Source organism: Mytilus edulis, chromosome 3 (assembly GCF_963676685.1).
Source record: "Mytilus edulis chromosome 3, xbMytEdul2.2, whole genome shotgun sequence".
NCBI lineage: Eukaryota > Metazoa > Mollusca > Bivalvia > Mytilida > Mytilidae > Mytilus > Mytilus edulis.
Genome location: NC_092346.1, coordinates 82,169,499 through 82,192,473, shown reverse-complemented (window position 1 = coordinate 82,192,473; position 22,975 = coordinate 82,169,499). Strand labels below are relative to the sequence as shown.

Below are 22,975 nucleotides of genomic sequence, written 5' to 3'. Positions count from 1 at the left end.
TTTGCACAATGGTGCCCTCACCAAGTATGTCGTAGTCAGGTCCTAGAGTTTTCAAAATCAAATTGTCCGCACTGATTTTAATATCATGCCGCTTAATTCTTCTCTCAATTTTCTCTACAAGTAACTGTGAATTTTATTTCATAATATTACAATTGAAAATAGTGTCACTCATTCAACATCCTGTTTTACTTTAGTTGAAAACATTTAAAGAGAGGCGAAAGATACCAAAAGGGACATTCAAACTTAGAAGTCAAAAATTAAACCGACAACGCCATGACTAAAAAACAAACAAAAAAAGAACAAAACAGACCAAAAGACTTACAAGACAAACTATAGCACACAAAACCCAACATATAAACTAAAGGCTGAGCAACACAAACCCCAACCCAATAAACTGGGGGTTATCTCAATAACCTTGTAGAGGTAAACAGATCCAGCTTCACATGTGACACCCGTTAACACTATGATAGACATGAATTTATATTCATTCACACTTAAGTTGAAATTTGAAAGTCACTTTTATATTTATTGGTAGTTTTTAAATATTTTGGTGCTATGTCAATGCAACTGAAAACATAATCTTCTCTGTTCTTTATATGACGGAAATGATACTTCTTTATTGTACACTACGCATCTGATCGTTTGGATGTTTCTACTGGCCAAACACTCGATTATCCAATATATCAATGATATCATTTATTAAATAACACCTGACCTAGAACAGTTCCTTGCCAACTGCTATAATGTATATTATAAAAGCGAATTTACGACTGTGCAACCCTGATATTTGAAAGGTATATTTGAAATTTATATTTCTCATAATACGCACATCTACCGGGAGGCTCATACTACGTCATACTAAATATGATGTTATATAATATTAGTGAAAGTCAATTTACAAATGTCAACTGAATCATGCACGGTCAGCAAACCTGTGAAGGCGAATGTGTATTGCTTTATCACTTGACAACTTAGACAACTAAAGGAATTTAATCGATCAGCGTTCCGCACGGATGGAGATTTTTACAACTGTTGCCAGCGAACTGTTACAGTAGTAGTATTTATTTGACATTCATTAATTTGGTTTAACATTTTGTATTTACAGATCACAGGCACTTGTTTCTATCCATACGAAGGTCGACTATCCATATAAATGGCTTACCCGCGGCTGAGAAGGTACGTGGTCGACCTGATAGCGGGGCTACCGCATGCGATGGGAAAAAAAAACAAAAAAAAAACATGCGTTTCCCCATATAAACACTTTTTTACATGTGTTTCTCCATATAAACACTTTTTTACATGTGTTTCCCCATATAAACACTTTTTTATTTACTCTACCATCTTTCATTTTATTTAATCTTGTCCAATTTCTAAAAACATTTATACACGAAATAGTAAAAATGTAGGTAATTGAATGTGTTGATGATATCTTTTTTCATTAGGAATTGATATTTTAAAAAAATGGAAAATACGGGTTTTTTAATGTCTTGGTGTTTTTTGTCGTTTGAGTTGGAATTGATATACTTTTTTGAGATTTCACAATTATACATTCCACTATGAACTGCGTATTCAAACATATGCCTTGTAAATAGAACATTACCATATTTATACGCTTGATATTTATTTCGGTCCGACAACAATATGCCGGAAGCATACTCTTTTTACCCGTTCCCATTTGACCGCCTGTCTCTCATTTCGTATATACTAGTAGCTAATGTAAGGGTCTTTAAAACTTATTTCTTAGAGCTATATTTATTTTTTAGTTTCAACTTAACATCATGTATCTGGTGTTAGTATATATACCAATTTAGTGCGCATAGATGTCAGGTTGCTAAATTTTGCATTTTGAAAATATATAAAGGCACGACGACGTAGAGCACATAGTCCGACTAGTTTCAAAATGTTGGCATAGGTTGAATGTACCATAGAAATAAAGGAAGTATGTACTAGTATGTTGATGTCATAATTAAATAAAATTGTAATGTTAAACGTGGTGTAGTTGTCAAACCGACGTGCTTATGGCCGTTATGAAACAAGACATGGCATCGTTTTAAATGTGAAAGAATCTCAGATATATTTTCTGGAATAACATTCATGAGGTAAATTAGTTTTTAAAGTCAATATTAAAATAATAATATTACTTAATTAAAAGAGCTAAACTTCAGCAGTCAAAACTGTCTGATGTCAACTTTGTGAAGTCACAAATATTGTTTCAATTCAAGTACAGTCACTATTAACAGAAAAGTTATATTTATATAATTTGGATTTTAGTCGGGAGTACTGTGTCCCTACCTGTAGAAGATTTTTAGCTATTTGCGTTGTTCGGTTGCTGTTTCATTGACGTACACCAACATCTTGTTTTATATTTCTCAAAGTCACATTTTAATTGCATTACAATATTTCAATTCTTTTTTTGCGAGTCCATTACCTTTTTATTTATTAAGAAGTAATAAAAAATCGTGTTTTATTTTTTTATGTCATATCCTTCTGAAAAAGGAACCAATACTATAAATGCAAACTTCAAATGAATAAAATTGAGAAAGGAAATGGTGAATATGTCAAAGCGACAACCACCCGACCATAGAGCAAACAACAGCCGAAGGCAACCAATGGGTCTTCAATGTAGCGAGAATTCCCGCACCCGTAGGTGTCCTTCAGCTGGCCCCTAAAATATGCATAATAGTACAGTGATAATGGACGTCATACTAAACTCCGAATGTCATACTAAACTAGGAATGTTTTCATTGGACACTCAAAAACCTAATAGACCTCATATCACATCACAAGGACGGACCTTTATTTATTATCCGGGTAAAAGATAAATTAAACGAACAATAAATGCTCCAAAACAAATGGTTTCAGTTGTTTTATGTAATAGAACCAAATTTATTCGTGAGAAACGCCAATTTAACTTACCCCAGGTTTGCTTAAAAACCCCGGTTGTATTATAATTAGCTATTATAATTTTTTTTGGCAACCCCACAATATTTTGAAAAAATTAAGTCTGAATAAATTTGGAACCTGTTCTCTCGTATGGAATACACCACACTGTTGTACTTTATTGGTCTGTTGTATGGAATACACCACACTCTTGTACTTTACTGGTCTGTCGTATGGAATACACCACACTGTTGTACTTTACTGGGCTGTCGTATGGAATACACCACACTGTTGTACTTTACTGGTCTATCGTATGGAATACACCACACTGTTGTACTTTACTGGTCTGTCGTATGGAATACACCACACTGTTGTACTTTACTGGTCTATCGTATGGAATACACCACACTGTTGTACTTTACTGGTCTGTCGTATGGAATACACCACACTGTTGTACTTTACTGGTCTGTCGTATGGAATACACCACACTGTTGTACTTTACTGGTCTATCGTATGGAATACACCACACTGTTGTACTTTACTGGTCTATCGTATTGAATACACCACACTGTTGTACTTAACACTTTGATTTAATCACTCTTGACTAGCATATAGTAAAACGAAAAACTCCAAAGAATGACATCGGAAAAACGTTTCAAATAAAATATTTTTTATATGAGGTTTTTGGTATATTGATTCCAGGTCTCCTTGTACGAATAGACAGTCAATCTGACAAGAGAGTTATCTTCTGACTTTTTTTGTAAAGAGAATTCTTACAACGCTCTGTTGGGTTTTACTTTTTAAAATGATGGTCGCATGTAAAGATAATTCTTACAACGCTCTCTGTTGGGTTTTACTTTTTGAAATGATGGTTGCATGTAAAGACTATTACAACGCCCTCTGTTGGGTTTTACTTTTTGAAATGATAAAAATAAATAAAATAAGATCTCTGGAGAAAACAGAAGGCATTGCCACCAATGGTAACGCATTATATGTATTAGTAAGCTCAATAGGTATATAAATCTCTGGGTAACAAGTACTACATTTTATCTTAATAAAAAATGAAATCCGACGCATTTATATTGAAGTTGAAAAATCAATGTTATCACCTTTTGGTCACACTTAAAACTGCCTTGACGATTAAAATCTGAAAATCTGAAAATTTAGAAAAAATGAAATATTTTACAGTGAACGTCAATGACATTTATACTGCCTCGAGGGATAAATTAAACGAGTAGAGACTCAACCTTTTTGGTGAATACAACGGAATGACGCCGAAGGAAGATGGTCTTAAACATACATTATAGCAGATTATAATTGCGATATAGTTTGATGTTCTTTATTTCAAGTTATAAATAAAACAATGTAACTTGAACAAGTGTGGACACAGATCAGTGTGGATAGTACGTGTCTCATAAGCTTTAGAATGTTTAGGGGCAGATCTAGAAAAAAATTCAGGAGGTTGTCACCAATACGAATTTTCAAAACGTTTCATTTTAATAATTAAGGTTATGAAAGTAGTAACAAAAAGCAAATGGTAATCTATCATGGTTTACAAAATTGATTCAAAGGAGTACGTTCAGTAAGACCCCTTTTTGGCCCCAAAATATAGCAGTTTTACAAAATTGTGTAAATGTAAACTTTTAGTTGTTTTTTGGAAGGTATAATGCCTCTGCTTCATAAATATAGGCTTATTTTGGCATTACAATGCACATATATCGGGTACTTGCATCATTAAGTAATGCTAAATTACTGAAATCTTCACAATTTCAGCATTTTAGTTAAATTTTAGACGGTTTCCGTCTTAAATGAAAGTGGTCGCATTCGTGTTCATTCTTGATATTGAAATGTAAGTTGTGTTTAATGATAATACATAACATATATAAAGTTCGAGGATGAACACGGATGCGGCAACTTTAATTTTTTACAAAAACCATATGCAAAGTGACAGTTTTTGGCATATTTGATAGATTTTTCATAATCAAGCTTGAATCGGAGCGTTTTTAATGAGTGAATCAGTTGAAATCTTTCACAAAATATAATTGAATCAATTGAAATAGACATTTAAGTGTTTAAAAAGTGTCCATAATAATTCGTCAGATGAACTTGAATTTTGAGGCCAAAACCGGCCCTTACCGGACCTACTCCTTTCATTTTTCTTTGATGTCTTGGAGCAAAAGTGTAAACAAGTCCATGAAAGTCTTAGTGTTAATCATGATGCATTTCAAAACCCAAAGAGTTGACTAGGTTATAGCAAAATTGTCCTCCTTTTGTCTTCTTCCAACCGGTAGTAAAACCAGTTGGACATCCTACAATCAGGATATACACGAGCGAACACTCGAAAAATGAAATCAAGGACGATGGAAAATGATGACATTGAAACATAAGGCATTAGTAAACAAAATTTGTAGCATTCATATCTTCATCGCATCTGATATAAGAATAACTATACAGAAAGATAGAGACGCGGGATTTGCATCAATATGTTTCGCTTTCTGTGGCCATCTTCGAAGGCGAAACTTTATGTATCAAAATTATGGATAAAAGAACTACAATACTCATAATAATTAATCGGCGATGCCATCATCAGCAAGATGAACGTTCAGCTGCTTCCTCTAACTGTCTTACTGCTGTCTTCCGTGCCTTTTCAACTACTTCCTCAAATTGTCTTACTGCTGTCTTCTGTGCCTTTTCAGCTGCTTCCTCTAACTGTCTTACTGCTGTCTTCTGTGCCTTTCAGCTGCTTCCTCTAACTGTCTTACTGCTGTCTTCCGTGTCTTTTTAGCTGCTCCCTCTTACTGTCTTACTGCTGTCTTCCGTGCCTTTTCAGCTGCTTCCTCTAACTGTCTTACTGCTGTCTTCCGTGCCTTTTCAGCTGCTTCAACTAACTGTCTTACTGCTGTCTTCCGTGTCTTTTCAGCTGCTTCCTCTAACTGTCTTACTGCTGTCTTCCGTGCCTTTTCAGCTGCTTCCTCTAACTGTCTTACTGCTGTCTTCCGTGCCTTTTCAGCTGCTTCCTCTAACTGTCTTACTGCTGTCTTCCGTGCCTTTTCAGCTGCTTCCTCTAACTGTCTTACTGCTGTCTTCCGTGGCCTTTCAGCTGCTTCCTCTAACTGTCTTACTGCTGTCTTCCGTGCCTTTTCAGCTGTTTCCTCTAACTGTCTTACTGCTGTCTTCCGTGCCTTTTTAGCTGCTCCCACTTACTGTCTTACTGCTGTCTTTCGTGCCTTTTCAGCTGCTTCCACAACTGTCTTACTGCTGTCTTCCGTGCCTTTTCAACTGCTTCCTCTAATTGTCTTACAGTTGTCTTCCGTGCCTTTTTAGCTGCTTCCTCTAACTGTCTTACTGCTGTCTTCCGTACCTTTCAGCTGCTTCCTCTAACTGTCTTACTTCTGTCCTCCGTGCCTTATCAACTGCTTCCTCTAATTGTCTTACTGCTGTCTTCCGTGTCTTTTCAGCTGCTTCCTCTAACTGTCTTACTGCTGTCTTCCGTGCCTTTTCAGCTGCTTCCTCTAACTGTCTTACTGCTGTCTTCCGTGCCCTTTCAGCTCCTCCTTCTAACTGTCTTACTGCTGTCTTCCGTGCCTTTTCAGCTGCTTCCTCTAACTGTCTTACTGCTGTCTTCCGTGCCCTTTCAGCTGCTTCCTCTAACTGTCTTACTGCTGTCTTCCGTGACCTTTCAGCTGCTTCCTCTAACTGTCTTACTGCTGTCTTCCGTGCCTTTTCAGCTGTTTCCTCTAACTGTCTTACTGCTGTCTTCCGTGCCTTTTTAGCTGCTCCCACTTACTGTCTTACTGCTGTCTTTCGTGCCTTTTCAGATGCTTTCACTAACTGTCTTACTGCTGTCTTCCGTGCCTTTTCAACCTCTTCCTCTAATTGTCTTACAGTTGTCTTCCGTGTCTTTTTAGCTGCTCCCTCTTATTGTCTTACTGCTGTCTTCCGTGCCTTTTCAGCTGCTTCCTCTAACTGTCTAACTGCTGTCTTCCGTGCCTTTTCAACTGCTTCCTGTAATTGTCTTACAGTTGTCTTCCGTGTCTTTTTAGCTGCTCCCTCTTACTGTCTTACTGCTGTCTTCCGTGCCTTATCAACTGCTTCCTCTAACTGTCTTACTGCTGTCTTCCGTGCCTTTTCAGCTGCTTCAACTAACTGTCTTACTGCTGTCTTCCGTGTCTTTTCAGCTACTTCCTCTAACTGTCTTACTGCTGTCTTCCGTGCCTTTTCAGCTGCTTCCTCTAACTGTCTTACTGCTGTCTTCCGTGCCTTTTCAGCTGCTTCCTCTAACTGTCTTACTGCTGTCTTCCGTGCCCTTTCAGCTGCTTCCTCTAACTGTCTTACTGCTGTCTTCCGTGCCTTTTCAGCTGTTTCCTCTAACTGTCTTACTGCTGTCTTCCGTGCCTTTTTAGCTGCTCCCACTTACTGTCTTACTGTTGTCTTTCGTGCCTTTTCAGCTGCTTCCACTAACTGTCTTACTGCTGTCTTCCGTGCCTTTTCAACTGCTTCCTCTAATTGTCTTACAGTTGTCTTCCGTGCCTTTTTATCTGCTTCCTCTAACTGTCTTACTGCTGTCTTCCGTACCTTTCAGCTGCTTCCTCTAACTGTCTTACTTCTGTCTTCCGTGCCTTATCAACTGCTTCCTCTAATTGTCTTACTGCTACCTTCCGTGTCTTTTCAGCTGCTTCCTCTAACTGTCTTACTGCTGTCTTCCGTGCCTTTTCAGCTGCTTCCTCTAACTGTCTTACTGCTGTCTTCCGTGCCTTTTCAGCTGCTTCCTCTAACTGTTTTACTGCTGTCTTCCGTGCCTTTTCAGCTGCTTCTCTAACTGTCTTACTGCTGTCTTCCGTGCCCTTTCAGCTGCTTCCTCTAACTGTCTTACTGCTGTCTTCCGTGCCTTTTCAGCTGTTTCCTCTAACTGTCTTACTGCTGTCTTCCGTGCCTTTTTAGCTGCTCCCACTTACTGTCTTACTGCTGTCTTTCGTGCCTTTTCAGCTGCTTCCACTAACTGTCTTACTGCTGTCTTCCGTGCCTTTTCAACTGCTTCCTCTAATTGTCTTACAGTTGTCTTCCGTGCCTTTTTATCTGCTTCCTCTAACTGTCTTACTGCTGTCTTCCGTACCTTTCAGCTGCTTCCTCTAACTGTCTTACTTCTGTCTTCCGTGCCTTATCAACTGCTTCCTCTAATTGTCTTACTGCTGTCTTCCATGTCTTTTCAGCTGCTTCCTCTAACTGTCTTACTGCTGTCTTCCGTGCCTTTTCAGCTGCTTCCTCTAATTGTCTTACTGCTGTCTTCCGTGCCCTTTCAGCTGCTTCCTCTAACTGTCTTACTGCTGTCTTCCGTGCCTTTTCAGCTGCTTCCTCTAACTGTCTTACTGCTGTCTTCCGTGCCTTTTCAGCTGCTTCCTCTAACTGTCTTACTGCTGTCTTCCGTGCCCTTTCAGCTGCTTTCTCTAACTGTCTTACTGCTGTCTTCCGTGCCTTTCAGCTGCTTCTTCTAACTGTCTTACTTCTGTCTTCCGTGCCTTTTCAACTGCTTCCTCTAATTGTCTTACTGCTGTCTTCTGTGCCTTTTCAGCTGCTTCCTCTAACTGTCTTACTGCTGTCTTCCGTGCTCTTTCAGCTGCTTCCTCTAACTGTCTTACTGCTGTCTTCTGTGCATTTTCAGCTACTTCCTCTAACTGTCTTACTGCTGTCTTCCGTGCCTTTTCAGCTGCTTCCTATAACTTACTGCTGTCTTCTGTGCCTTTTCAGCTGCTTCCTCTAACTGTCTTACTGCTGTCTTCCGTGCCTTTTTCAACTACTCCAATTGCCTGTAAACTGACTGTGCAGTAAATTATCTGCAGCCTATTTCTACTCGGAACAGCCACACTTTCTAACCTCTCTATCTTCAGGTTGTCATCAGCTCTGTGTACTTCTCTTTCTTCCGCTGGTATGCCTGTTCACATCTCTCTCTAGTTCTACTGATACTATCATCTTTGGCTTCTTTGACCAAACTACAATGTCTGATCGTAGGGGTTTCTGTACACATTCAGGGCTTTTTGCCAATATCAGCCCTCATGTTCCATTCACTGTCCATGTCCAAGGTGAAGTGCTGTTGTGACTTTTGTTGCACATGACCTGTATCTCCCTTTCTAACGAATCTGATATTCGTTGCCTCTGTTGTTGCTGGTCTCTTCTTCCTTCTCTAAACATCAAGGATCTCGGCCATATGGTTTAGGACCTTGTCGTGACATTATCGATAGCTTACCAGTGTCCCCAGTATTCCTTTGTGTTTCTCAGCAATGAATGGTGTCAACTTTACTGTTTGTATTGACTTTGGGCATACCTGACTAAATATTGATGTGCATATGCTGATGCATCACAATTAATACTTATCAATTATGGACTTTGACGATATCAATACGTTATATAGGGACCTGTTCAGACTATATTGATCATGTTGACCGAGAACGAAGTCCGAGTGTCAATATAATCTAACAGGTCCATATATAACGTATTGACTGAGTGAAAGTCCTTCATTTATATATTATAATACATATTTATCATATGTTTAGTAGTAAATACAGTAGTTTTGCATATGTGATAAATAGCCTGCTGTTTAATCCATATCGCGCAACTTTGATGCGCACCCTTTATCGCATACCCTTTATCACACCCCTACCCTTTATCGCATACCCTTTATCACACCCCTACTTTTTTTTTTTTTTTTTTTTACATAACAGTCAGTTTTGGTTTTTTTTTTTTGCTTAAGAAAATTTTTCCTCAAAATAGGTAAATTTTTTGAATGACGTCATTGTTTGGTATGTGACGTCACGAACGTCGAGTTTTCACATTGTATGTGACGTCACGAACGTCAAGTTTTCATATTTTTTGGCACACTAAATGCAACTATGAAAAATACAAAACACACAAATTAATACAATAATAAACAAAATATTTTTAAAACAACAGCACACAAATTGTAAGGTAACCCAGGTGCTTCGGATAAGTAGTTGAGCAGTTCTTTTAAGGCCTTTGAAACAAGACAAAAGTAGAACTGAAGGTAACCCAGTGCTATGGATCAGAAAACAGTTCATATAATATAATACTCTTCTGTTGAAATATATGATAAAGCGTATAATACATGGCAAAATCCGTATCACATGCCGTATCACACTCGATCAATATCATCCCTCGGGCCTAAAGGCCCTTGGGCTGATATTGATGTCTCGGGATGATACGACATATGATACGGATTTTGCCATGTATTATTCTCTATGTAAATGATTTATTAGGAAAATGGCGCTCAATTTTCTTTCTGTGTATTTCTAAATTATATTTTGCAAGAATTTTAACATTTTATTGAAAATATTAATATTCTTTGAACAGCTTCATAGCTTGATACGATAGCTTTCTTGTATTCTTAGCGTCTGCATGTAACATAAAATTCTTGATGTCTCCTTCTGATAAACGTTATGATTGTTATGTGTGTCGTCATGACGTCACAAATCTAAATTTAGCAAGATTTTTTTTTATATTGACGGTCAATATACATATAAATAGAAACATAGCGTCAATATACTTTAAAATAGAAACAAGGCTTCGGATACATAAAATAATCTTTGAAACACGTGACCGCAATATCCAATGAAAATAGCAGAATGCTACACCATTTTTTTTACTTACACTACAGTCAGTGTGGAACCTGCAATTTCTATGTGACCAGTATGGGAAATTGCATCTAGTTTGAATTTTGTTTTTGTTATATTTGATTTTATATCGCTTATTTGAATAAAATCATTGTTCATTTTTGACCTATCGTGATTCGTACTGGTTTATGTCACAGCTCTGACTGGTAGATTTCAATTTCAAATTAACCCGGTAAATATGGACCCATTTTATAGAAAATTTATGGTAACCTTTATATGAGTGGGCTGTGTAATTCTGCTCACTATTGAGAGTGACCATGGAAAAATCTGTACTGACTGCACTGTACATAAAATTCATCTGTTCCCAGGGATTTTTTATGATTTTCAAATTTTCTATTCAACATATTTTTTAAAGTAATCAAGACCAATCTGCGTTGATCAGTAACTGTATTATGTTTCACTGAGATTCAAATTTGCCTTTTAATTTTGCTCTTGAAAACCGATAAATTCATGCACATAGCACCATTACGACCCTTATATGTCAGTTGTATTTTAAAAGACTAACGTATCTACTAGCTAATGAGCATGTAGATGATCTTGTCTGCATTGATTCAACTTAAAACTTTTTTCTGATCGGTTGTCAGGTGGAATTTTCGAAAATTCTTAAACATTAAAATAAATTCTAATTAAATATTTCGTGGAAGGGCAGACTAAAACATTTCAGTGGTTGAAGATTATAAACCCTAGTTATCACACACAAAATAAATATATATTTTCGAAGATATGCATTTTCATCATCCAACTTAAAAGACTATCGTCAAGTACTTTTAGTAAAAAAAAATAGCTATTCTAACACACCTACTCTGTTTTTGTGATTGATTAGATAGGTATTTCACTTGACCCATATATTTTATCTTTTCGTACTGTGTTTTTTTTTATGTTATAAAATCAACCTGTAGCTTTGATATATAAAATGATAGAATCTGAAGCGAGATGATATATCAAAAACAGTTCACATTTTGAAATTTTCCGTTTTAAATGCTCTTAAACTTCATATTTGTAAATAAACCAAATGCGCATCTGGCGTACCTTATTATAAGCCTGGTTTCTTTGATTAAGTTTTTCGCAAAGGACTATCATGTACGATTTATAACCTTTAATTTGCACGAAAGGTTCGAACACGTTTATAAGGATAGCGAACTTTTATATATATTTCTTTCACCCAAAAAATAGATGTAGGATAACAAAACTATTAACCAGTTTGCCCATCATACCCGCTTACTATGTAAATTCAGGGGTTTTTTTTATGCTACATCGATCTTTTAATGTTGCCCTTATGGTAATCTGGTAAAACAAGTTACAAATATAATTATAATATTGTATTCGTTAGAAGGTTGTATTGCAATTAGATGCCGCAAACGTAATTGCAGGCCAGTCATCATGAATAACCCGAATTTCCAAAAGAATTGTTGAAGTCAAAGTAACTAGATAATTAATGCATACGAGGATATATGTGTATGTCTGATTTACAAGAAGAGAGTTACGATAAACTCCAGACATATATAAGAGGCCTGCAATCATTATATGACAATTTGAAGAACTGCTTGGTTCATTGCTTATTTCAGTAAAACTGAGAAAATTGCCACAAGAGTTCAGAAATAGATCACTACATGAAAGTAATGACTAGAGTTTTTAGAAACTACAAAATAAGATTTGCACAGATAACTCAATTAAGGAATTAGGACATACTGATTACACATACCTTTCAAGGACAACTACAATAACTACAAATAAAGCAAGCTGAAATTGTTAAGAAGGAGGTAAACAAAGTTATTCCAACAGGTACACCATTGAAATTAAGATACGAAGGAACCATTAAATTACACACAAAGTAAAACAAGTATATAATATAAGGGGGTCATTATTCCTATGACTATAGGGATGTCAAAGACTATGAAAGGCCATTTTTAAAGAGACAAAATTGTGTTTTAGCCATTTAAAAAAAAAAGAAATTGTGTTCTTTGTGGGTATCACCAGCCCAGTTGCGCAGTAATTCGCTACTGGCTTGAAAATACGGATATTGTGTTATTAAAATTTGCTGTTACAAAATTAGGTTAACCAATTGTTATATATAGCTCTCGCGTGCAAAGCTCTTGCCCGTCTTTTGCTAAACGTTTTGACCTTTTTGGTTTTATCTGCTCCTTATGTTTTTAGTAAACTTTGGATTTTCAAATATTTTGAGCATAACTGACGACATATTTATCGTCGATATGCCCATCTGGTACAGTAAAATTGGTACTGTTAATTTTGTTACTGCTTTGGTATGTACAAATTATCAGATTATCGCAAAGTTTAAATTCGACTAGGATTTTGACATCATAAACATCACAAATACATTTTGGAAGAACATACTATGTGCCAAAAACTGAAAACAAAGCAGCAAAAAGGACAAACCAGAAACAATCAGTCTAGAAACTTTTAACTGTTTTGCTGTTTCCAACAGAACCAGTTAACGTCGGATTTTTTTTAAAATAGAAACAAAATCTTTTTCAACGGAGGCGTCTAACGTTAGAACTTTAAAGTTCTAAACAAAAGTATCTAAAGAAGAATCAGAGAATTTTATTATAGTTTCGTTTGGAAATAACTCTAACGGTATTAGAAAACTACACTTACACAAAAGTAATGTATAGCTGAGCGCTGACGATTTATAAATTATACCTAGTATACCTATAAGTACGAACCATAGCCTAGAGTAGCAAAATCACAAAGGAGGTACATCATCTACGTGGATTTCTAGCACATCCCGTTTCAGAAGCAGCGGCTTTCTATTTTTTCTTATGGAGCTAATTGTTTTAAGGGAATGTTGTTCCAAAGGCCAAATAAAGTACGAAGTTGAAGAGCATTGAAAACACAAAATAAACTCTTACAAGCATAAACCTGTTTTGCACTTATTTACAAATTGATTGTGTGTGTATATGTTACAGTGAATTCGTATAATAAGTGATTATGTAGAATCCCTGAAATTTTCAGGGATTATGTAGAATCACTGGCTAGTTTAGGGATTATATATAATCACTAAAATTTTCAGGGATTATGTAGAATCACTAGAAAAAATGTTAGGGATTATACATAATAACTGAAATGAAGAAATAGTTTTATTTATAAAGAAAATGAATAAAAGCCAAATAATTTATTCTATAAAATCATATTAAAACATCAATATAAACATAAATTGTGAAATGTTAAGAAAAATATATCAAAATGATAACCCCATTTAAAAAAAAATGTTAGGCACAATATATATATATATTAAAATGTTAAACCCAATAAATTAAAATAATATGCTTCACATCTGTTTCTATCACAATATCCACATTTATAAAAAAAAAAACCTTTTCCTTCACATATTGAATCTAATTTTTCGACACGCCTAAGAAAAATAAAGTGTTCAGTAAAACCATCTCAAGGTATCCCGAAAAAAAGGGAATGAGCAACCTTGAACTCAAGCAAAATACCATGTTTTGTGGCCAGGCAATATTCTTTTTCAGACTTTTTGTGAACAATTGCCTATGATTATGTTTTTTGGGTTTCCCTTTTCTTTTTTCCCTGTGGAATTGCTATGAAAATATTACAGCAAATACCAGCTTCCTCTAAAATTTTGTTCTATTTATCAATTCTTAGTTCTGCTTGTTTTATCATCATGACATTTAGATGCGTAAGTTCTCTCAGTTTGAATTTTCTTGTTCATTTAACAAAAAAAATAATAAAAAACAACAAAAAACACCACAAAACAGATGTTCCATAATCTTCTGTACCACAAATAAAAAGCTCTGTTGATTTACAAATAGCAACAAACAATACATGTAAAGTTATCGCTATAAAGGGAATGTTGATTATTATTAATTTTGAAGTCTTCAACTTTATCTCGAAACCCTGTGTTGGTTATATATTTAAGATTATCCTCAGTGTTTAAAAGCAAAATTATTTCATCTGGCAAGGAATATGAAAGAAAAAATTATAATTTGTCTATACTATTTATTTTTTAACAAAGGATCCTTACATTATTGATAATCCCTGAAATCATATTAGGGAATATGTAGAATAATTATTAAAATGTTCAGTGATTATGTAAAATCACTGGTCATATTCAGGGATTATATATAATTACTAATGATTTCAGTGATTCTACATAATCCCTGATTATACAAATTCACTGTAACATATACACTTTTGAAAATTGAATTCTTTAAAACTTAGAAAAGTTGTAAATTTGACGTCTCAAATTTTTATGTTAAGGCAATTATATAAATGTTTGTATATGACCCTTTTCCTTTGGTATTCCGTGTAATTGATAATTACTGATAATTAACAAAACTGGACACCAAACCAAATTCAAATGTTTTACATGTACGATTGTCTCCTTTTGCCCAGTCGCAATGTAAAGGAAATATATATTTCGCTCTATTTCAAATCTTTTAACCTATCGCTCAAAATAAATTTGCAATTTTTATGATTAAAATTAGATGTGGTAAGATAACCAATAGGAATTACCAATGAGGCAACTATCCGCTAGAGTTAAAATGAGATTTGGTACGGTTACCAATGAGCCAACTATCCACTAGAGTTAAAATGAAGTTGTTGTGAGCTGTGAGTTCAGTTAATAAATACGTTTCTATGAGTAAGTCAAATGTAATTTACTTTTTATGACCAAACGATAATTACACATCCATTACAATTTTGTATCTTTGATTCGAATAAATTGTATTGTATCGTAAAAACAATTAAAGAGACCTGTGTGAAATTGTCGTTTTGTTTATATTTATTATATATCTGGTTCAACAGATATTGAAAAAGCTGGGACTATCTTTAAAAGCCTCTTCACTACAGTTAATTTATTTAAGGGGGCTCGCGGGTCTAAATCATTTTTTTTTCAAATATAGGTTTTCGCTATTTTTTTCTATAAATAAACTTTATCCTATACTTAAAAGGAAAATTGAATAAAAATATGGGGTCACCGTTCATTTAAGCTGACAATCTGCTTTTGAAAGAAGCATGCATTTCTGTTAAGGTACTTTTTTTCTGTTGAACTAATAAAAGAAAAAGGCAAAAATCGAAATAAAAAAAAAAATTAAATTACAGAAATCGCTTAAATTTTAAAGTAGTTTAGATTAAGTACAGTTCATTAGAAAAAAATAATAACAAATATAGGTCACCGATGCGTCAAAAAAGTTATTTCAATTTTTATGCAAAACAATGGCATGTTTTCACCAAAAGGAGATAATTTGGAGCTTTTTCAATGATATAAACATTTTAAAAGTCATCTGGGGCCAAAAAGAATTGATTTTTTGGGGTTAATTTTTGTACCATATTATAAAGTAACAACTAATAGTGTAATAAATAAAATATTTCAACAAATATTTCATTTTTTTTCGAGACTCCTTAACGGAAAAGTAATGAAATACTTTAGTACCTAGATTGGTCATCATCATTGTTATATTTTATTTAAACGATTGTTCGATGCTTATATAACAGCAAGAAGGCATATCCGATATTTTAAAGAATCCATTCCTATATTTAATAAGAACGTTATGTCACAATCCTCATGTTTATTGTAGGACACACTATTAACAGGAGCAATGCATACAAACTATACAGAAAATGCGACAGATTTAGAACAAGTTGAGAAAGCTCTCTAAACGGTTCTCATGTGGTTTGATAGCCGTCTTTTAAACAGTATTCCGATTACTGAGCAAAACTGATCAGTTCTTTGTTATAATTATTAAGAGGGATAAATGATATTGAAGCATATATACAGTCTATACAGATCAAATGGATATACAAGATAGTACATTCGGAAGACGGAAATTGGGCTTCACTGCTTAAAGCATATTTAACCTTTATTTTCAATTCGTGTAACACCCTGGATGTAAAAATTTGTATGCATTTGATTTATATTTAAGCTTTTCTTGATTTACCTTCATCGCGATCGCTCAAACCCCAAACAAACTTAAAAGAAAGGTTTTCAATGCAGCGAGAAATTCCCGCACCCGGAGGCGTCCTTCAGCTGGCCCCTAAACAAATATATATACTAGTTCAGTGATAATGAACGCCATACTAAACTCCAAATTGTATACAAGAAATTAAAATTAAAAATAATACAAGACTAACAAAGGCCAGAGGCTCCGGACATGGGACAGGCGCAAAAATGCGGCGGGGTTAAACATGTTTATGAGATCTCAACCCTCCCCCTATACCGCTTACCAAATGCAGAAAAGTAAACGAATAACAATACGCACATTAAAATTCAGTTCAAAAGAAGTCGGAGTCTGATGTCAGAAGATGTAACCAAAGAAAATAAACAAAATGACAATAATACATAAATAACATCAGTCTACTAGCAGGTAACTGACATGCCAGCTTCAGACTTCAATTAAATTGAAAGATTATGTCTTCATCATATGAATATCAGGCACAATCCTTCCCATGAGGGGTTTAGTATCATACCATCATAACATATATGAGAAGAACATAACCCATGTCATGCCAACAACTGGTTTTTGTGATATTGTTAATAAGAATAACAATACGGTACAAGGAAACGTTTTAGAGACAACAACTATAAAATACAAATCTCACAAAAAGTCAGTGTTGATGATTTAATTTTAAAAGACATGCCCTCAACCCTATGCCATTTGATTTGTTTATCTGTATTCCTAGTTATTCCATATTGAAATCCAAAATACCAATGGAATCTAGTATGAACAGATAATACCATAGGAAAATGAACACAAAAGTACAAAAAAATATTGATAATAAGATATTACTTTGAAATTTCAGGAAGATGAAGACTGGTACGAAAATATTCCTGTCATGTTTAATCGTTGGATTATTGATGACTTTGATTTTAAAGAGGGATTTCGTCGTTGCCAATAACGATGATACGAATACAAAAAGGATGTTTCAATCCATAACAAAGGTAAGTGAGAAGGGTTAGTGTCATGTCTTGTCTTTATCTTTATGCTTGCATTATGTATTTTAAATAAATCTATTTTGGAACGCTAAATTAAAATCTGAAGCCATCAATAAAACCAGTCAAAAATATATAAACATAGAAAGCCTAGAAATTGGACAAACTGTACAAGTCTGAAATTTGAAAAACCAACCAAGACTTGAGCTAAGAAAAGCTATTATCAAGGCCAGAATGACAACTTGATCATGTATATTACATTCAGAAAAACACAAGTTTACACACTTTATAGCAGAACCGTTATGTCAATTGTGCCATACAGAAAATTAAGACATAGTGCATATGGTTACATTATGTCCAGTGCTCAGTATAAATAGAAATACTATATAGAGATGACAAAAGGAAATATGATATTATTGACCCAACTAACAGGAATACATTCTGTTGTAACAAGATGGAAATAACCCGTTTGCTACTGGATTGTAACTATTTCAAAGGAATTTTCAACATAAGCAGTGAACTCGTAACCAAGATAGAGGAAAAAGTATAAAACCTATTATACCAACTTCATGTCAAGAGAATAGAATTATGAGTTGCATTAAACAACAAATGATATGTTAATGTGAATTTATACATAGTGACAGATATACTAATGAATAGTTTTGAAATAAAAGCTAATATTACGTATTCATGAAAAAGTGAATACGAATGTGGACCTAGAATTTTATATTTCGAGAATATTTTCATGAAGAATCGCAAACCACCCGTTTACAAGCACGATAATATCAATGAACTATAAATTAGGATGCAATATCAGTAATAAGAGTTTCATTGATTCAAATGGCCAAGTGAAACAGAGAAAGTTTAAACCATTAATATTCTCTATTTGATATGAGGATAAATGTTTGGTGTTTTATTTTTTTTTTTTTTTTTTTTTTAACTTTCTATGAATAACTAGGTATTATTTTTGATATCCTGCGTATTTTAAAAGAGGTCAAATGTTTTAAAATATGGCACAACATTATCTTAATATTCGATATACATTTTGAATAATTTTATTATAATTTTATTTTTTGCCATATTGAGTATAATCATATTCTTAAACAGTAGGTAATGAAAGAGATATATTTTAAATGTTAATCATTGAACACTATTTTAAGAAGTCAAGACCAATTCCAATATATATTATCAGCCAAAGCTGCTTTTTAAGTTATCAACACATGCATACTTACAAAAAAAACATAAACTCTTTATGTAATTCAAACCCTTATGAGTATCTCTTATTTTTATAATACTATTGCTGTTGCCATACATAATACACATACATGTACATGTAAATAAGCTAGGTTTGTAATATTAAACAAAATAAAGCCAAAACTGTATATATAACTTTTGAAGTCACATTCATTAAATGAATATACTAAAACCATCTACATAGTGTGCTGTACATGGTTGTTTGACACAAAACATTTCTAAATCACCAAATTACACTTATACCCTAATATTATTTGAGGTGTTCCTGTCTACAGGAAGCTTATACAAATAAGAAGAAGTATTACAGCCCCCTGAGACATTAAAGCATTTTTAACCGGATTTTCGAAAGCAAAATTGGTTATTGATTTGGGAATACGGCGGGCGGCTGCGTAACAGTGTCCGTTCATTAACATGAAAACGCGTGTAAGAATTTTTTTCAAATTAAGATATGTTGTTTCCTGTGACTAAATGAAGGTCAAGTTCAATTTTCACGATTTTATCCTTTCCCGTTGTTGCGTTATTAGACCTTTCCCAAGAATTCAATTATTGAAATACTTATGTATACTTATATGGGCAATAAATCAAATACATATAACAAAAATCTTTTGTCATTGATAGATAAGTTTCAGATATTAGTTTGTGACAAATGAAAGATATAAAGTTTGATTTTTAAGATAAGCATGTGGTAATTATCAATCACAAATATAATTGGAGTGACAGATTCATTTGTGTTTCCCTAGTGTTTTTTATGACAAGCTCTGTATATTTAGGACTGTATAAATATAGTTTGAAATTTACTGTTTATTATTATACATTTTGCCTTTTCTTTTCTTTTGTAAATTTTTTGAAGAAATGTGTGGTAGGTATGTTTCTTATTCTGTTTAAACTACTTTTCTGAATGCTATATATATATATATATATATGTGATGAAGTGAACTCCTTTAATGAGATACTAATCTATTGTTATGAAAGGATATATTCCATTGCATTACATAGATAGATAACTTGCAGATCTATATTAGTTTGTGACAAAGGAAAGATAAGATATTTGGATCTATTAATCATATTTGATCTTTATTTGAAAATAGATATACATTGTGTCACATCATCATATCTAATTGTAGAGAACTATATCATATCTAAGTTTAGAGAAGTATTTTTGCTTTATTAGTTGAACATTTGATGTTCAAAGGGAAATAACTCAAAACTTATTTTCATGAACCAGTAATTTAGTTATATGGATTCTGTTTTTTAAATTCTGTTTAAACTACTTTTCTGAATGCTATATATATATATACGAGTCTAAATTGAAAACTACGTTCAAACCTATGATTGCGTTGGATAAAAACCGCAATTTTTATACGTGTGCATGGAAAACAAATTTCGTTGTAGAAGGGTCTAAAACAGCACAAACAACATTTTCCAAAAGACCAAAAAAGTGAAAAAGTATATTTAAACAAAACGCATTTGACTAACAGGTCGAACAACTGATGTTCTTTAACCCTGCTGACTGCCATTGGCGATTGCCAAATAAAATTGATCACAAGATGTAACAAAATGGATCTTAATATAAATTTAATACTAAACAGAAAAAAAGTAACTTGTGGCCACGATGTTATGCCACTAACATACGGTGTCAATATTTTTTTAGTACAGCAGATCCGGATTTCGACAATAAATGTCTCTTCAGTGATGTTAGGGATCGAAACGGTATTTGGAAGGCCAAATAAAAAGTACCCTCATTTTTAGATAGACTATTGAATTTTAAGAGTCAATATAGGATGAACGTCGTCTAAACATCAACCCAACAATGTTAGATCGAAGCAAATTTTTTTTTCTTCCCTCGCCGGAATTCGAGTCCATACTACTGAGATATCGTGACACCAAATCGCCTGCACTGTAACCGGCGCGCTAGATCACACGAGCACCTGGGCTTCATAAAAATAAAGCTTTCGGTGGCCGGGTGTTAGATTTCCACGTCAGTTTTTAATCATTCGTCGTACTACATGATATATAAGGCATGACAATGTTATTTTTACAGATCAGCTAAATTATCTATAGTTAAGGATCCTACAAATTAATGTAAGATACAGTCACAGAAATAATTATAATTATAAGTACGTATGAATCAGTGACAACTCTACAACAGATTTATCAATCGGATCACCAGCATGATGGTGATACATGGCTGTGTACATTATGTATATACAACTCATTTAAACATCAACCAAACAATGTTAGATCTGTAAATTTGCTTTCGCAAATTTTTTGTTCTTCCCTCGCCGGGATTCGAACGCTATATATTTGATGAAGCAAACTCCTTTCAAAACTAAGCTTATATTGTCCATTAATAAACATATATTTAGAATTCTGATTTTGAGCCCAGATTTCAAGTTGGTCCAAATCGGGGTCCAAAATTAAACTGTGTTTGATTCCAACATAGATTGAATATATATAGGGTACTTTGAAATGCTGAATCTAAACCTGTATTTATTTTCGATATTAATTAGATACTACCACATTGAGGTCTAAATGACACGTTTGTTTGATTTAAAAAAAAACGAATTCTTGGGGTTCTTTGATATGCTGATTCTAACAACATATTCATATTTTAGATATTGGACCATATTAAGTAAATGCCCAATTTCAATTTTTTCAGTTCTATGACCACATTCAGTTTGTGTTCCAAACCTATGCTGTGTCAAATATCAATCACAATTCAAATTCAGAGCTATTTTAAGCTTAGATGTTGTGTCCATACTTGCTCAACTGTTCGACCTCTGCAGGAAAATCCGGTTTGCTGTCACTCTGACAGCTTCTTGTTAGTCAGTCAAATATGTTGTCCTATTGACGTACACCACATGTTGTCAGATGTAAAACTTGAATAATGGAGCAACCAAAGCCTCCAGGAACACTTGATTTGGAAGGAAATTTAACCGTAAACTATAAAGAATGGATTGAATAATTCGACCTTTATCTAACCGCAAGAGGAATCGAAGAAAAGTCAGAGAAGGAGCAAGTGGCTACTTTTCTGCATGTCGAAAGCTCTGAAGCACAACGTGTTTACAATACGTTTGACATTGTGCTGGATGAAAAACAAACAATTGATGTACTGAAAGCTTAGTTCAAGGATTAGATTACTGTGTGCCGAGAAAGAATCTCACGAATATTGGTCATCTTTTCTCTACCTGAAACCAAGAACAACATGAAAACATTGATTGATTGTTTGTTGATTAACGTCAAGTGATTGAACACATAGACAGTTACGTCTAAGATTTAAAAAATAAAGCTAAACCATGTAAGGTTGAACATTATTCTGGAGGCTTAATAAGGATTCATATTGTTTTGTATATAAGCCTGGTTTCTACGGGAAGTAGATTTGACATTATTAATAGCAAAATACATTTGTCATGCACATCAGATAAGGTCACAGCAGCTAAAATCATTATAATCTACAGAAAAAACGCTGTAAAACATGTCAGCTAAACTAGATTTAGCAAAATGAAAATCACAAAAATCAAAGACCTGTGCATGCTGTACGACGGTCTCTTTTTACAAATTGTGGAAGAACACATTGTAAAAGGAAAGCCAGCGTTAGACAAAGAATGTGCGCATGCAAAACAAATCACCACTTTGCTAAATATTGCATGTCAAAACAGAAAAAAGTAGATGCAATTCAGTATGATAACAATTTCTATGACAGAGAAAATGAACATTTTATTGGAACTGTAAGTGTTGGAAGTATCCAACAGTGTGTGGAATTAAAGGAATCTATGTATATTAACTAACAGTCTGTAGATTTTACATTTGATGCAGGAGCTCAGGAAAATATCATATCAGAAAAATTGTTTCGTACATTGTTGTTTTAAGATGATAGGAAAGAGTAGACCAAAATTAAGGTCATAATATACGATGGACACAAAATATCATATGTAGGTACAAGAATGTTGAAGTGACCATTTAAAGAGAGAATTTAGGAGCCATTGAACGAGTCAGCGTCATATATCCTTCAACCCTAAAATATATCAAGTTATCGGTTAAAGTTGTTGTAGGGGGTACATTGTCGGCTTTATCAATATATTAGAGCGTAAGAAGCCAAGCATCTCTCAAAAGAGTCAGGAATTATCAATAACAATTGCTTTAAAACTAGCTACCTCGATTATTGAATTCAATAATTCTGTCAAAATTTAATTTTTGTTATAAATGAAAATTAACTTTAAATGGCACTCATTTTATTCTAGAGTTGCATTAT

The 22,975-nt window shown here is 34.0% G+C and overlaps 1 protein-coding gene across 2 annotated transcripts in view; it reads left to right on the top strand.

Annotated features, from left to right (window-relative positions):
* Positions 1-1,104: 1,104 nt before the first annotated feature.
* Positions 1,105-22,975, top strand: part of LOC139517606 (uncharacterized) — a 49,874-nt gene continuing 28,003 nt past the window's right edge. Inside the window, exons 1-2 of one of the 2 annotated variants that reach the window (XM_071308840.1) lie at positions 1,105-1,176; positions 17,340-17,478. In XM_071308840.1, the coding sequence (XP_071164941.1) occupies positions 1,154-1,176; positions 17,340-17,478 (162 nt within the window). In that variant the 5' untranslated portion in view covers positions 1,105-1,153. Of the gene's footprint in view, positions 1,177-2,001; positions 2,100-17,339; positions 17,479-22,975 lie in introns of those variants that run through there. The other variant, XM_071308841.1, reaches the window with a different exon arrangement.